Source organism: Drosophila teissieri, chromosome 3R, assembly GCF_016746235.2.
Source record: "Drosophila teissieri strain GT53w chromosome 3R, Prin_Dtei_1.1, whole genome shotgun sequence".
NCBI lineage: Eukaryota > Metazoa > Arthropoda > Insecta > Diptera > Drosophilidae > Drosophila > Drosophila teissieri.
Window position 1 is genome coordinate 16,239,382 of NC_053032.1, and position 15,050 is coordinate 16,254,431.

At 44.0% G+C, this 15,050-nt stretch overlaps 2 protein-coding genes across 2 annotated transcripts; one reads left to right on the plus strand and one right to left on the minus strand.

The window, feature by feature from the left end:
* Positions 1 to 540: 540 nt before the first annotated feature.
* On the minus strand, positions 541 to 4,499 carry LOC122619594 (heat shock 70 kDa protein cognate 4). Its single transcript, XM_043796616.1, has 2 exons — positions 4,349 to 4,499; positions 541 to 2,823 (listed from the first exon to the last, which is right to left on the minus strand). The coding sequence occupies exon 2, from the start codon at positions 2,821 to 2,823 to the stop codon at positions 868 to 870; it is 1,956 nt and encodes a 651-aa protein (XP_043652551.1). The 5' UTR covers positions 4,349 to 4,499; the 3' UTR covers positions 541 to 867.
* A 376-nt stretch (positions 4,500 to 4,875) lies between these two features.
* LOC122620823 (serine/threonine-protein kinase ATM) lies at positions 4,876 to 14,928 on the plus strand. Its single transcript, XM_043798460.1, has 28 exons — positions 4,876 to 5,152; positions 5,212 to 5,320; positions 5,372 to 5,557; positions 5,614 to 5,834; positions 5,891 to 6,235; positions 6,305 to 7,408; positions 7,463 to 7,640; positions 7,701 to 7,870; positions 7,922 to 8,048; positions 8,106 to 8,473; positions 8,531 to 8,672; positions 8,726 to 8,846; positions 8,903 to 9,035; positions 9,091 to 9,384; positions 9,438 to 9,711; positions 9,770 to 10,146; positions 10,208 to 10,405; positions 10,459 to 10,606; positions 10,666 to 11,083; positions 11,144 to 11,303; positions 11,358 to 11,870; positions 11,934 to 12,239; positions 12,304 to 13,285; positions 13,345 to 13,512; positions 13,575 to 13,951; positions 14,017 to 14,269; positions 14,360 to 14,614; positions 14,682 to 14,928. Exons 1-28 carry the CDS (start codon positions 4,952 to 4,954, stop codon positions 14,864 to 14,866), a joined length of 8,313 nt encoding a protein of 2,770 aa, XP_043654395.1. The 5' UTR covers positions 4,876 to 4,951; the 3' UTR covers positions 14,867 to 14,928.
* The last annotated feature ends 122 nt before the right edge of the window (positions 14,929 to 15,050 follow it).

Sequence of the window (15,050 nt, forward strand, 5' to 3'; positions counted from 1 at the left end):
CAATGACCCAACAGTTTGGTTTATATTTCTTGGCCGCTCAAAATGTTTACTTAAGCCTCTAGATGTTTCTGCCACGTCAGTTTCATTCGGATAGAACAGTCTAGATGGTTCTTTAATGGAGTGACTAATTGTCTATTTACTACATAAAGATTAATCCAGAATGATGGGTGTGGCTGCCCCTTTTCTTTATAGCTACATGCTCTCTCCACTAACGGTTTTCAATAACAAATCAAAAAGTATATAGATTTCTTCAAAATAATTATACAAGAAAAACTGTATTTGTTTTTCGTTGATAGTCTTAGTAGATGTAATAGCAAAAACAGTTCCTCCCTTACTATATTAAACAAACAAACCCACTCTTTTTCTAGAAACAAGCGACCCCTTATCACTCCTTATCAGCTACTACCTAAACATGGGTTGCCACGTATTGTACACATGCTATCCTATATGAACAAAAAAAAGCACAGCCGATAAAATTAACATATTTCACCAAGTTCCTTTAAAGCTGAAATAAATTCAACTGCGCAGTAAAACACCAGCTTTTGCAATTCTCAAATTTATTTATTGAATTCAAGTACAAGCAAATATTGTTTGGATGATCGATCGATGACAATAATATAATATATACTATTATGGAGCAGTGTGTTTGGTTTTGTTCTAGTATGAATTTATAATTTATATAAATGAACTACGGGAGCAGTTGTCGTTTGACCCGTTTGTAGTTGAGGGTGTTCAGTTTTGTTTAATGTTTGGCGAGTTTCTAATTTAGAATCCAAGTTTGTTTAAGCAACTCTTCTACTGTGTTTGGTTGGTAAATTGTTTGGAGAACTGTTACTGTATGGTTGCATTGAGGTGTGGGTGAATGGTTTAGTCGACCTCCTCGATGGTGGGGCCAGCACCGCCGGCTCCGGCAGCGCCAGCGGCTCCAGCCGCTCCGGGCATACCTCCGGGACCGCCGGGCATGCCACCGGGAGCACCACCGGCGCTCTGGTACAGCTTGGTGATGATTGGGTTGCACACACCCTCCAGTTCCTTCTGGCGGTGCTCGTACTCCTCCTTGTCAGCCAGCTGGTTGGCATCCAGCCACTTGATGGTCTCGTTGCACTTGTCCAGGATGGTGGTGCGGTCAGAGTCCGAGATCTTGGTCTTCAGGTTGTCCTCGTCGAGGGTGGCCTTCATGTTGAAGCAGTAAGACTCGAGGCTGTTCTTGGCGGCAATGGTCTCCTTCTGCTTCTCATCCTCGTTGCGGTACTTCTCGGCCTCGTTGACCATGCGCTCGATGTCCTCCTTGGAGAGACGACCCTTGTCGTTGGTGATGGTGATCTTGTTCTCCTTGTTGGTCGAACGCTCCAGGGCAGTCACGTTGAGGATACCGTTGGCATCGATGTCGAAGGTGACCTCGATCTGGGGCACACCACGAGGTGCGGGGGGAATGCCCGACAGCTCGAACTTGCCGAGCAGGTTGTTGTCCTTGGTCATGGCACGCTCGCCCTCGTACACCTGGATCAGCACACCGGGCTGGTTGTCGGAGTAGGTGGTGAAGGTCTGGGTCTGCTTGGTCGGGATGGTGGTGTTACGCTTGATCAGCACGCTCATCACACCGCCAGCGGTTTCGATACCCAGAGACAGAGGGGTCACATCGAGCAGCAGCAGATCCTGCACCTCCTGCGACTTGTCGCCGTGCAGAATGGCGGCCTGGACGGCAGCACCGTAGGCCACAGCCTCATCGGGGTTGATCGACTTGTTCAGCTCCTTGCCGTTGAACAGATCCTGCAGCAGGCGCTGGACCTTGGGGATACGGGTGGAGCCACCGACCAGCACAATATCGTGGATGACCGACTTGTCCAGCTTGGCGTCACGCAGAGCCTTCTCCACGGGGTCCATGGTGCTGCGGAACAGATCAGCGTTCAACTCCTCGAAACGGGCACGAGTAATCGAGGTGTAGAAGTCGGTACCCTCGAACAGAGAGTCGATCTCAATGCTGGCCTGGGTGGAGGACGAAAGGGTACGCTTTGCACGCTCGCAAGCGGTGCGCAGACGACGCAGAGCACGCTTGTTGGTGGTCAGATCCTTCTTGTGCTTGCGCTTGAACTCCTGCACGAAGTGGGTGACCAGACGGTTGTCGAAGTCCTCACCACCCAAATGCGTGTCTCCGGCCGTGGACTTGACCTCAAAGATACCGTCATCGATCGACAGGATGGACACATCAAAGGTGCCGCCGCCCAGATCGAAGATGAGCACGTTGCGCTCTCCAACAGCCTTCTTGTCCAGACCGTAAGCAATAGCAGCGGCTGTGGGCTCGTTGATGATACGCAGCACGTTCAGACCAGCGATGGTGCCGGCGTCCTTGGTCGCCTGACGCTGAGAGTCGTTGAAGTAGGCCGGCACGGTGATGACCGCGTTGGTCACAGTCTTGCCCAGATAGGCCTCGGCGGTCTCCTTCATCTTGGTGAGCACCATCGAGGAGATCTCCTCGGGGAAGAAGGTCTTCTTCTCGTCCTTGTAGGTCACCTCGATCTTGGGCTTGCCATCGGCGCTGACCACCTCGAAGGGCCAGTGCTTCATGTCCGACTGCACAGCGGCGTCATCGAACTTGCGACCAATCAAGCGCTTGGCGTCGAAGATAGTCTGGGTCGGGTTCATCGCCACCTGGTTCTTGGCGGCGTCTCCGATCAGACGCTCCGTATCGGTGAAGGCAACATAGGATGGAGTGGTACGATTACCCTGGTCGTTGGCGATGATCTCGACCTTGCCATGCTGGAACACGCCCACGCACGAGTAGGTGGTGCCCAAATCAATACCAACAGCAGGAGCTTTAGACATCTGGAAAATGGATTACAATGGTATGTTTCAATTAGTTTTTCCTTTTCTCGACTTATATACAAAAAAAAATATAAAACAGTGCTCAAAACGATACAAAGATTGCCAGTGAAAAAGTGATACTGAGATACTACAATTCTTATAGATGGAAAATTCAACGTTTGCTGAGATGGCAAAGTGGTATAGAAACAGAAACCTTTGAATCTGATTAAATATTGATTGTTCTATTTTTCCCGTGTATTTGGGGGTTGCTAAATGCATTCCCATAACAACCAAGGCAAAAGCAGAACACATTTCGGTTTCCTAGTGAAAACGCCATCTTATTTCGCCTTTTACAGCGAACATGTCGTTTTCATCGTGCCATTTATGCCGCATGTTTATCTAAAACGGCTTGCCAAAGTCGCCGAATCACGAACGATGACTAATGCCATCAGTTTCATAAAAATGGCTAGTAGGTAGCAAGATCAATGCTGGATCAAAGAGAATTATAAATGGCGGCCGAGCAGCTGCCACCTTTTTCTGCAAAGTGCGCAAAAAAGTGAAGAACCCGCATGGACAAAGGCGAAAATTCTGGAATGCTAAAAACGCAAACACGCGCGCCAGCACACACACATGCGTATGTATGTACATACGTACATAAAAAAAACCACGCTGCTGAAGCCAGGTCATTTTGGAGGGTGATTCGTGCGATGCGTGCGAAAGGGACAACCACAGTGTCGCTTTGCGTGTGTTAGTTTTACCCGCTCACAAACACACACGTGCTCGCACTTTGGATGCCGGTTGGCAACGTGTTTTTAGCTAAGTATATTTTATAGAAACCCGCATAAAGTATAAACTTATGAATCTACGTTCTATTTTTAAATATTGTTTATGGTAGACGGCTGTTTGGGTGTGAATCTAACATGTTTCTATAGAAACAATTATTCCAACACATGCTCGCATGTGTGTGTGCGTGGGGAAGCCGCACATTTTTTCCAAACTGGAATATTCCAGCCGAAGTGCAATGGCACTCCAAATAAATAAGCAATTACGATGAGTAATTTGGACATTGATTTATTGGAAACAGAAACAATAAAACAGAAAAACAATGTCAAGACCCCGCAACGGATGACGCAAGTTTTCTCTCAGACACACAGACGAAAGAGGTCTGTGGCTGCAGTGTTAGTGTGAAGCGGCACATTTTCCAGTGGAATATTCCAGATAAGCGTAATCAAGCATTTAAGTGTCAATATGCAATTAGTCAGACTTTTCAGTTTCTAGAATGTTCATTTGCCTAATTACCCTTCCACTGCATATAAGAGGTACTCGTAAATGCACATATGCAATTATGTATGTGAGTGTACATCGAAGCGTTACTCACTGGGGGTCGAAAGTTCGAGAAACTTTGCCTACTATGCGGGTATTGATTAAATAGTAAAGGGCAACGAAAAACACGTGGTTAGCTTCTACATTCTTTTCCGGCAATTTAAATCAAGTTGGTCGCACTTCTTACAACAAAATAAATAAGAAAATGTAAATAAACGCTTACCTTGTGTGTTGTTTCTTAGAAAGTACTAAAATATAACCGTTTAATTGCTACTTCACTTTTAATATGCCGCACCTTCGATCAAACTGGCTGGCGTTTTCTCTGAAATACACCCGTAAAAAATTTGCGAAAGCCTTTTATATACTAGCACAAGTGTTACCAAACTTTGAAATGCCTTTGGTGCTAATTTCCCATAAGTGCAACAGCAAAACAGTTTTATATCTGTTCACCCTAATAACTTTTTCACACAGACGTCTGAAAATATTGATGCAAAATGTTCATACCAAAACTGTAAAGTTCACTGTAAAGCGACTTCGGCCAAAAAAATCAGCTCCAACACTCAAATGTTGCTATTTTTAGTTAATATTGAAAATACTATTCCTAATTTGACCGTATCTAGGCAATATCAATATATAATTGATTGTTTAACGGACATGACATTTAACAGCAAAGTTTTCATGTTTACACTGCTCATATTAACCTTGGTATTTTTTGGCGCTCTCGGAAAGGTCACTCTAAGTACGATTTGAGAGATAAGTTTATGTTTAGTTTAATAACTATTGGATTAGAGCATCCAATGACAACAGGTGATGCCGGGCAGCTAGGATGAGTGCACTTCTAAATGAAATCCAGCGCATCCTCGGGGATCTTCAATCGGGAAAGGCACCCAGCCGAAACAAGGGCATCCAGCAGCTGGATGAAAAGCTCTCAAGCTGCCGAGCGGATTTTGATAAGTTGTTTCTTAGCAAAACTTGTGATCTATCCTGGACCACAATCTTTGATGCGTCGAAGGAGGCTCTTTTTAAGGTTTTTACCCATAATATTTAAACAATCAGTTCGATCAATAAGTTTTGCCCTTATTACAGCAAGCTGCAAATCTTGAGGATGCAAACGAAAAAGTATTCAAGACGCTGGCGGGAAAAAACTACCTGTACGATAATGTCCTCGAGAAGATCACACAGTTCAACTTGGAAGGTAACTCCCAAACACTTGAACTCGTTCGTAAAGCTAATATGTGATTTGCAGCGGGGAAACAGACCGCCGGAAATGGACACTTTCTGGCCAAGACAAGCATCTTTGGTGCATTTGAGGATGGGATTAAGATGCGAGTGGTGGTCAAGTATTTTGGAGACCGCATTCTTAGTCTACTGGAAAAGGGCATTTACTCATCGGACAGCTATGTGCGCGACCTGAAAATTAACGAATACAGCAGTAAGTGATTTCGTGGTCAAGAAGTGACTCTTTTTAACTGTACCACTGTATTATAGGAATTCTGTCCTACCTTTTTGAACTGAATGTCGATATGGAGGAGGCTCTGCGAACCAGAATACTGAAATGCATCACAAAAACCGTCACTTTGGCCAAGGACCGGGTTCAGCTGCACGTGGATCTAGTAGAATATCTGCCAGAGCTTAGCAGCTTTGCGCTCTCCGCATTTGGAGCCAGAAAAACTGAGATTGTTCGCGTTTACTTGATATTTGCAGAAGAGGTGTGACTGTGAAGAAATATTTAGATCATGATAAATACTTTGGAACAATCTTCCAGCTCGCTGTCAACTACAACCACCAATTGAACGTTCACATGCAGGAGATTCTACCCAAACTATGCGAGTACCATGAGGAGGATGCCTTCCGGGACGACACCAGAAATCTTTTTTTTCAGTGCGTTTCAAAGTCGCTCCATTCTATGTATCTTAAAATGGATAAATCGGACTTTAATACTCTCGGTGTGCCGGTTCATGAGAAGTGGCCGCAAACTCTACTGCGGCTCAAAACTATTGTCAATGTGGAAATCCGTAAGAATTCCTGGACTCGCTGTAAGAACGCACAACTGAGCAATAACAAGTTCTCCGACCCCTTCATCAAGATGTCTGCCCTGGTTATGTATATAGTAAGCTGTATGAGCTAGTAATATTAATTAATTAGTAATTTCACTTAAAATATATATTTTTATTTGCAGGTGCTGTGGCACTTGGAGACGAAAAAGATCGATGAAAATAGGGAAGGTGATGCGCCGAAAAAAATCCCGAAACTTGCTGATAAAATGGAAACTATATTTAGCCTGATCGACAAAAAGGAAAACACCTTTAATGACGTCTGGCTTGCGATCTTCACTGAGATACTTCAGCTGAGCAGTGTGATCCTAAATGTGGCCAACTACCAGACGGCACTAACCACCGTGGCGGAAATAATGCAAATGTACGGAAATGCGAGAAATCTCCGGAATATTAGGTTATGCCTGGCTAACCTTTTGACCAAAGAACAGGAGCTTTTGCAGTCGAAATCTATTCGGGAAGATTTTCTGGGCGATCTTTGGAGTCAGATGGCAAACCAGCTCATTTCAGAGACGACCATAAACAGTGACGAGATCAAGGAAAAGCAATTGGTGCTGCAAATGCTGATTAGACACAATAAACTGAATCAAAAGATGTCCAGCACGCTGCTTAACAATATAATCTCAACTGAGATGTTAAAACGCAACGAGTGCTTGGAGACAATTCGCGAGATCTTTATCCATGCTGAGAAATTTGGTCAGGACAAAGCGTCCGCTGATTTAGAACCTATCATAGCTTGGGCCTACGGTAGTGTGGATAGATTCATCGCCGCCCAGATGATACACAATATTGAGAGTATTGATGCCCAGCTACAGGCAGATACGTTTGCAATCAGCATTATAAACTTTTTGGATGTGCAGCAATTGCAGCAGATCTCTCGACGAGAGCATATCCTTGCTTCCACCGAACGCAATCTTTTGGCCTACAAATACAACGAGCAGCTTATTTGCTTTGACAAGGACTACGCCATTCCGTTTGAGTCAATCACTCAAGTTCAGAGCGAAATTAAGAATTGTTTGATTCAATCCAATTATGAATGCCTAATGCGGAGCCTCAACTTTGAGATCGCGAAGGAGAACAACCCCGCAGCAATACTAAAAAACCTGAATAGTTTATTGAAGTTGACCTGCACACTAGAAAGGCTTTTGCATTACAAGGTTTTCGATGCAGATACCTTTACTGGTTGCCCTCTGATAAAAAGAATTGGACTATATCTCAGCCACATTGAGGTGGGTGCAAAATGGATAACATTTCAGAACCTCGTTTTCTAAAGCCCAATTCAGTTCCAGCTCAAGGCGAACGGCTCTGAGATGCTAGATAAGAGCGATTTACCGGAGATTTTACGCCTAGAAATCTATGTACTTGATGTATTCAGAACGAATTCAGTCTTACGTAATTATTTGGAGAGGCAACCCATAGAAATGTTGGTTGAATTTGTTGGCGCTGCCCTTAAGTTGCATTGTAATGAAGTTTTTTTTTATTATTTTATGGCTTTAATAATTGAGGACTTAAATATTTTAGCCATGCAGAGGGAGCGATTTGTGGATGCGGATCATGGAACAATAACGCGTCTGTGCCTCAATATTTTGGCTGGCCTTTGTGCGTACAATTCGCACCGGGATGAAGCATTCGAGCACATAGCAAAGGTAACGATGCGTTGGCATCCACAGGATGTGCTCATTGTGACCAAGGTAAGAGTGATATCGTAACCAAAACAGAAGTAATTTGAAGAACTCTTTAAGATGCTATGCAGCTGCCAAACCATTTCTGAAGCATCTAGCACTTGGTTAGTGAGCAAACTGAAGACCCTTTTTCAGCACCATCACCAGGATGCGGAAATTATGGATAAAGTGGTTCAACAAATGCCCAGTGAGCTGATATAAAATCGAACAAGTCACACAATACAATTAATTAATTTTATTCCAGCGATTTTTCACTTCGTATGGAATAAAGAAAATGATTTGGACGACATGCTTATGGCCCTTAACTCCCTTTTAAGGATTGCTATTAAGAAGTCCTACACATCACAATTAACTGCCAAAATTGTGCGTTGCGTGGGATTGATTGCTCAGCAGTGTCCGGACATCTACCTTCTCGAGAACTTTGCTGTGATATGCAAGTCCACTGCGAAATTCATCACCATGCCCACTTTGGAAGTGCGCTTTGCCACACTCTTTACATTCACCATTCTACTCGAATCTAATTGCGTCACCAGCGATGCCATTGGTCATTCTCAGACTCACTGGGATTTCTGCCAGGAGTTGTACGAGAGCATTGAGTTTAAGAAACTGACGGTCGGTAATTGCAAGTCTTAATGCCTAGCTACACATTAATTCCTATTTGATATTTAGTACAACAACGAGGATGCCATTCAAAACAGCAATGCGTTAATCGTACAAATGCTTATTGCCATATTTCTGCGCAGCTCATTCCACCAAGAGATAGCTCTAAAGGAGCTGCTTTATCACTGTGCCCTGCGCAGGCTAACTGAAAGTGAGTAAGCTCCGTAATACCAGTTTCAGTTACGTGATTACATCCAATTCCAGGGGAGTTTATTTCTCTGCAGAGTACGGCTTCCTGCCATGGACAAACAGTACGTGATCTTATCCGACCATTTTCGGGCATTCTTCTTCACCACTGGAGCTCCAAGCGCTGGCCCATTTCCAAGTGAGATATTTAAACAAGTTCAAAGAATGTTAGATTTACATCTCACTCTTTATCAGGTTTCCCTATTTTCTGTGTTATCCAACGAAGAGTGAATTTCGCAAAGCCCATGCTAGTGAAATCATGGCTTATACCTTTCTATATGGTAAAACAGAGGATATAGAACGATGCAGTAAATCCATCAGCGAGGAGGTAAATCCGAAACAAGTTTTTTTTTTATAACTAAATAACAAGTTTTATTCTTCAGCTGGCCCTTCCGATAGTGGCTGCATTTTTACTGATCAAAAACAGCTCGTGCAACGAAAGCGAAGGCCAGAACTTTAAGGAACATCTCCAGATATTGTCGGAAAATCTTAGTTACTCTCAACTGAATGCCACAGATGTAGATCTTGATTTGGATATCCTGTGTTATGTGATAAGCTTGCTGCACGATCCGCAGGAAATGCTGAGATTGTTTTCTTCCTTTGCGCCGTGCAACAGAACACCCAGCTGGTATAGTCTGACTGGAGAGTCGCTTTTCAAGTGTCTTAACTTTCACATTGTAGGTATCTGGTAAGCCATTTCAGATGTGTCGTCTAACACTTGTTCATTTAGGACCCTGAAATGAGGTCTTCGGTGGACAGTCGAATCCAATCCATGAGTACGCTTCAAATCAAACATTCTCGTGTGTTGGTCGATATTTTTGGACGCTTGAAGACCAACTGCTATTCAGCCTCGTTTTCTAGTCAGGCCTTGCATGAGTTCTTCCTCTATTGTGAAGTGGCAGATGCTGTCCATGATGCGGCCCAAAAAAATGAAACCATAGTTATCCAGTGCTCCTTCTTTGTTCGCGACATTTGGTATTTTGTGGTTCGGTTTTTGATCCACAGTAAGTTGCATAAAAATGTAGAGAATCTTAAGCATTACCTAACGCGGTCTTATTTCAGCAAAGTTCATTCGCGTCCAAATGGCTGCTCTGACATTTCTGGAACTTTTGCTAAACAAACCCAGCTTCAGCTTGGATGATTTCCAAAGCCATTTCGGAGATATAGCTAAGCTATTAAGCAATTTCCAACTTTCCTGCGAAGCGAAAGAAGTTAGAGAAAAGACCATATCAATAGTAATGCTAATTTTGCAATCAAAGAAAGACCAGATCAACCTAAATTCCTTTTTGGAAGAGACCACGGACTGCGAGTTTCTTAAACCTCTGCGAGAGGATTGCAAGTCTGGTCAACCCAATATGGACAGGGCGGATGTCGCCAACTATTTGCGCTCCTTTCTGTTAAGTCCAACGCCAGAGAGATTGCGCGATCTGAGAACATATGTGAGTTTAAATATTAAGTTAATATTTTAAAAACTATAAAAATATGAAGAATTTTATAAAGATTGCCGAGCACAAGGACAAAGTGCAAGAGCATGAAAAACTTTTGTTTGGGGTAATTAACAAGCTCATTCAGATGTCTCGGGACGCGCATAGTAAGACAATTAGCATTGATTCCCTAAAGTGCTTGGCTCAAATTGGACCGCTTAAAATATCCACAGTTTCGTACTATTTTCAGACCGATTTTGAAGCGCTTAATAAGGTAAGTTAACAACTTCACGACCGCCACTTTTAAATTGTCTCCTTTTAATGCAGTCAGACGCTGAGCCCATGGAAGACTTCCTTGGAGTTGTCTGCCAGATGTTGGATACATCCTTATTCCAATTCGATCCCAAAACTCACGAGGGTCTTGTGTCCGTAGCCATTCAGGTGGTTAATAGTAAGCCTGGATCAAATATTATGGGTAATTAGATTTAAATTGCAATTATATACAGATCATTTTGCAATATGTTTAATTCATAGCACACTATAAAAATTTAAGAATCTTCGTTGACAAGTCAACTACATCGACTTTTCTGCATTCTAATAAACAAATTCGTCGCATCGATTGGCTGTCAACACTTGAAGCAACGAAAAGCCTAAGCTACGAGCCTTGGATGTGCGCCTTTGTCTCAAAAGTGTTTCAAATGTGTGGCTGGCTGGGATTCGATAAACTGGCCGCCACTTCTTTCGTCTTTGCCAAGACCTGTCTGCTACCTTTCATTAAATTACTACTGGAAAACAGCCTAGATCACGTGGAGAGTCTGTCCCAGATGCTGGATTACTTCTTTGAAGGTTTTAATAGTGCGACGGCACCGAACTCCCAGGAGATCTTTCGCAATAAAAGAGCCATTAAGAAGTTTCTGCATATTTGCGAGTACATACGAATCTTTAATAATTGGTAATTTATGTTTATAAAGAATAAATACGTGTATAACTTTTTGTACTTTCCTTATGACAGGACCATACCCATCAATCTGAGCAACGTGGTTATGGCTAGCAATCACTGTCAGGCCTATTTCCTAAGCATAATGTACCTAGAGCTCTGGGCCTGCGCAGAAAGTCCTAAGAGCAAAGCCAACTTCTTGGACAACGAATGCTTTCAAGACTGCGCCAAAAAGGTAAGAAATACCTATGGTTGAATATAATCTAAGACATGGATGCGTTCGTTCCAGGCATATGAATCTATTGGATGCCTAGATGCCATTCCGGGCTTTGTCAATCCCATGCGCTCCCGTCTAGATTTCCTTGGCCGCGGTAGCAATCTATCTACCATTTTGTTGGAGTCGGACCACTTGGACAGGGCCAGTGGTCAACTTTGCATAGACATAATGAAAGGAAATGGTTTGTGGTCTTTTGCCAAACTCCAGCAGCACCAGAACATTGAACCCGACTACGAAATATTTTGGCGCCTTGGGCAGTGGGATTCGCTAACAGACGCAAAGCATCAGCAAAATCTGACGACTGTTAGAACATCGCTTAATCTGGAGCAAGAGTTCAAGCGGCATCACTTCGTTGCCCTCAGAAGTATTGGCCAGCGGGAGGAAGAGAACAGCTTGTCGGCCATCGAAATGGCCTATAGCTGTGTGCGCGACATTTTGATGGAGATCAGCGTGGAGTGCCTGCAGAGTGTGTACAAATACCTAACGTGGCTGTGTTCTCTTCAACAAGCAGAGGAGTTTTGCCAGGTGATGGTGATTTGGGAATTCGGCGATATGCTTTACTGATCCTTGGGGTTTTTCACACTTCAGATCCAATTTGGCTCTCAACTGGATCCTGCTTTGACGACCAAGATTTTTAAGAAATGGCAAACGGAATTGGAGCTTAAGTACGGAAATTTTTCTTGTAAGGAATACGTGATTGCACATCAGATTGCTTTGCTGAAGTTGGCGGGAACAAGAGCTAGTCGCAGAATGACCGAGTTCTATCAAAAGGATCCCATTAGCACGTACCTAATGAAGGGAATTGAGGAGTGCAAAAGCGCTGGCAAGTTAAATCTGGCAGCCAAGTACACAGCTACTTTGCGGGAGCTTCCTAATATTAGGGAGTCCACCAAGGTTACCTAATTATATATAAATTTAAATCCATTCTACATATGTTGTTAATTGCATACTATTATAGATAAGTGTTCTACTGGAAGATGCCGAAATCAATCTGAAGATGGGCAACCAACAAATTGCTAAAGCCATTTTGGACTATGTGACCAACAATAATGACTTTGTGTACTGCGTCCAACGAGTTCCTGCACTCCGGATGCAAGGCGAGTTCCTCTTAGACTGCAATGCAGAGACTTTGAGTTGGGTCCAGTCTCACAACTTCAATAATTCGCTTAAGCTGATTGATGATTTTGTGCTGCACCGCCAGACGCTGAGCGAAAAGTATCGGGACATCTTCGATTGGAATCAGCTTGATGCCTTCGCCAGTAAGCACCGAACGGCTGCCTATGCAACGATTGCAAAGTATGCTGATCGGGAGTACCAGCAACTACATGATTACCGGCATTCGCAGGAGTATAAAACGCTGCAAGATATCATCGAACAGAACCGCCAGACGGCGGAAAAGGTGACCCAGCGCGAGAACCAAGACCGGCGCATCATCTCCGTGCAGATGAAACGTTACGCTAGTTTGGATGAGCGGCAGCTAAATCAGATTGAAGAGAAACTGACAGAGTACCTGTGCCTTGCGTTGCGCAACTATATGGCGTATTGTCGACTGGATAGCAGCTTTTCCAGTGCTGCCATCTATCGCATCATCTCGCTGTGGTTCACCAACGCAACCAGTAAACAGTGCCAGGAGTGTATCAAGGAGGAGATCCTTACAGTGCCCAGTTACAAATTCATCTGTGCCGCCAACCAACTAACCGCGCGCCTTAACTCAAAAAACACAAGCCTGCTTAAAGGGCTGACAGACCTTTTGGTGCAATGTGGCACAGATCATCCGTATCATACATTCTACCAGCTGTATCCCCTTGTGTTTGCCCACCTGGATGGCGAGAACAGCAATACAGAGCGATCAGGAATTGCACGTAAGATTATTGCTATGATATGCGAAAAGAATGTCACAGCGGGGGAATGCTGCAAGCAGCTGGAGTCGCTGCTGCCAGGTAAACGAATCGCTCTTACATTGTTTTCAATTACTTGGCTAAGGCTAGTTCTTTCACAGCACTCATAACTTTTGCCAACGAAGGAAAGACGGATGATAACAGGCCAGTGTCGGATTCCGTCCGCAACAAGCAGTTTGACAAGGTGAGGCGCTGGCGAAATCTCAATGCCGTACATTGCCCGACCCTCGAGTTGCCTGTTAAGCCCAGCAAGGAGTACAATATAATAAGTAGGTCTAGAAACCGAATACTGATAGTTAAGCCTTGAATAACAAAATCTCACTTCACTCAGGCGTCGTCAAGTGGAACAACGAGACTACACAGTGTGGGGGATTAAATGCGCCTGTTAAAATTATGTGCGTGTGCTCTGATGGTAAAATTCGGGCGCAACTGGTCAAGGGAAAGGATGATCTACGGCAGGATGCCGTGATGCAGCAGGTTTTCGGCATCGTCAACGATTTGCTCAACCAGGACTCCGAATTTATCGAGCGTAAGCTGAAGTTGCGCACCTATAAGGTCACCCCACTATCCATGCGTAGTGGCATCCTGGAGTGGTGCACCAATTCGGTTCCTGTGGGTCATTATTTGGTTGTAGAGGGAAAAGGAGGGGCGCATGCGCGATACCGTCCAAACGACTGGAATAACAACAAGTGCCGCAAATTGTCCTCTGTGCGTTTCATTCGAAATAAGAGAATTTCGTTGTTCTTATAATTATTATTTTTTTTAATTTGCAGGATCACCTTAAGTTTGCCAAGGACGCGCGATATGCCATTTACAAGCGAATATGCGAGAATATTAAACCCGTTTTTCATTACTTCCTGCTGGAGAAGTTCCCGATTCCAGGCGTCTGGTTTGAGAGGCGGTTGGCCTACACCAATAGCGTGGCCACCACCTCAATGGTGGGCTACGTCCTTGGACTGGGTGATCGGCACACACAAAATATATTAATTGACCAGCAGACAGCTGAGGTCATTCATATCGATTTTGGTAGGTGCATCATTTTCACAATATATGCGTGGATATTAAATGGAAATGTTTATGCTCATGCTAATGACAATGTTTGTGCTAATTTTTCAGGGATTGCCTTTGAGCAGGGCAAAATCCAGACGACACCAGAGACCGTTCCCTTCCGGTTGACTCGCGACTTTGTGGCACCAATGGGAATCTGTGGTACAAAGGGAGTCTTTGCCAAATCCTGTGAAGCTACTATGCACATTCTTCGCCGATATAAGTCCGTTTTTACCACCATTCTCGAGGTTTTGCTGTATGATCCCCTCTTTATTTGGGGTGTACTTAAAAAGAAGCAATCCGGCCACTCATCACAGCAATCTGGTGAGCTCAAGCTACTCACTACCTGTAAAGTTTTCTTTTTAATTTGGACATTTGGTAATTTTTTCAGGCGAGGAATCAGTGAATTTAGTGGCCCAGCGAGCTTTGCTTCTTGTGCAGAACAAATTAGATGGCAGAGAGGCCGGCACACTGGGCGACTCGAATGTCGAGGCACAAGTGGAGCGATTGATCAATGAAGCCACTCTACCAAGCAATCTTTGCATGCTTTTTCCGGGCTGGGACCCTCACCTATAAGTCTAAGTACATCACATTATCATTACTTGTTAGTAGTTCTAATACAAGGTTTATACGATTTATATCAAACATTGTGGTGCTTAATCTGGTCAAAGGCACACGTTGTTGTTTGGTTCTTTTGCTATCACAGCGGGAAACGCCTAAGTGGTATACATTATCTTGGCAACTGAAGAATTTCAATCTG

What these genes read in the sequence shown, in the direction of transcription:
- LOC122619594 (XM_043796616.1), bottom strand. Translation starts at nt 2,823, where the DNA reads ATGTCTAAAGCTCCTGCTGTTGGTATTGATTTGGGCACCACCTACTCG.
- LOC122620823 (XM_043798460.1), top strand. Translation starts at nt 4,952, where the DNA reads ATGAGTGCACTTCTAAATGAAATCCAGCGCATCCTCGGGGATCTTCAA. An exon ending in AGTGTCTTAACTTTCACATT is followed by an intron (nt 9,385 to 9,437) that starts GTAGGTATCTGG and finishes TTGTTCATTTAG; the next exon opens with GACCCTGAAATGAGGTCTTC. An exon ending in TGCGCGATCTGAGAACATAT is followed by an intron (nt 10,147 to 10,207) that starts GTGAGTTTAAAT and finishes AATTTTATAAAG; the next exon opens with ATTGCCGAGCACAAGGACAA.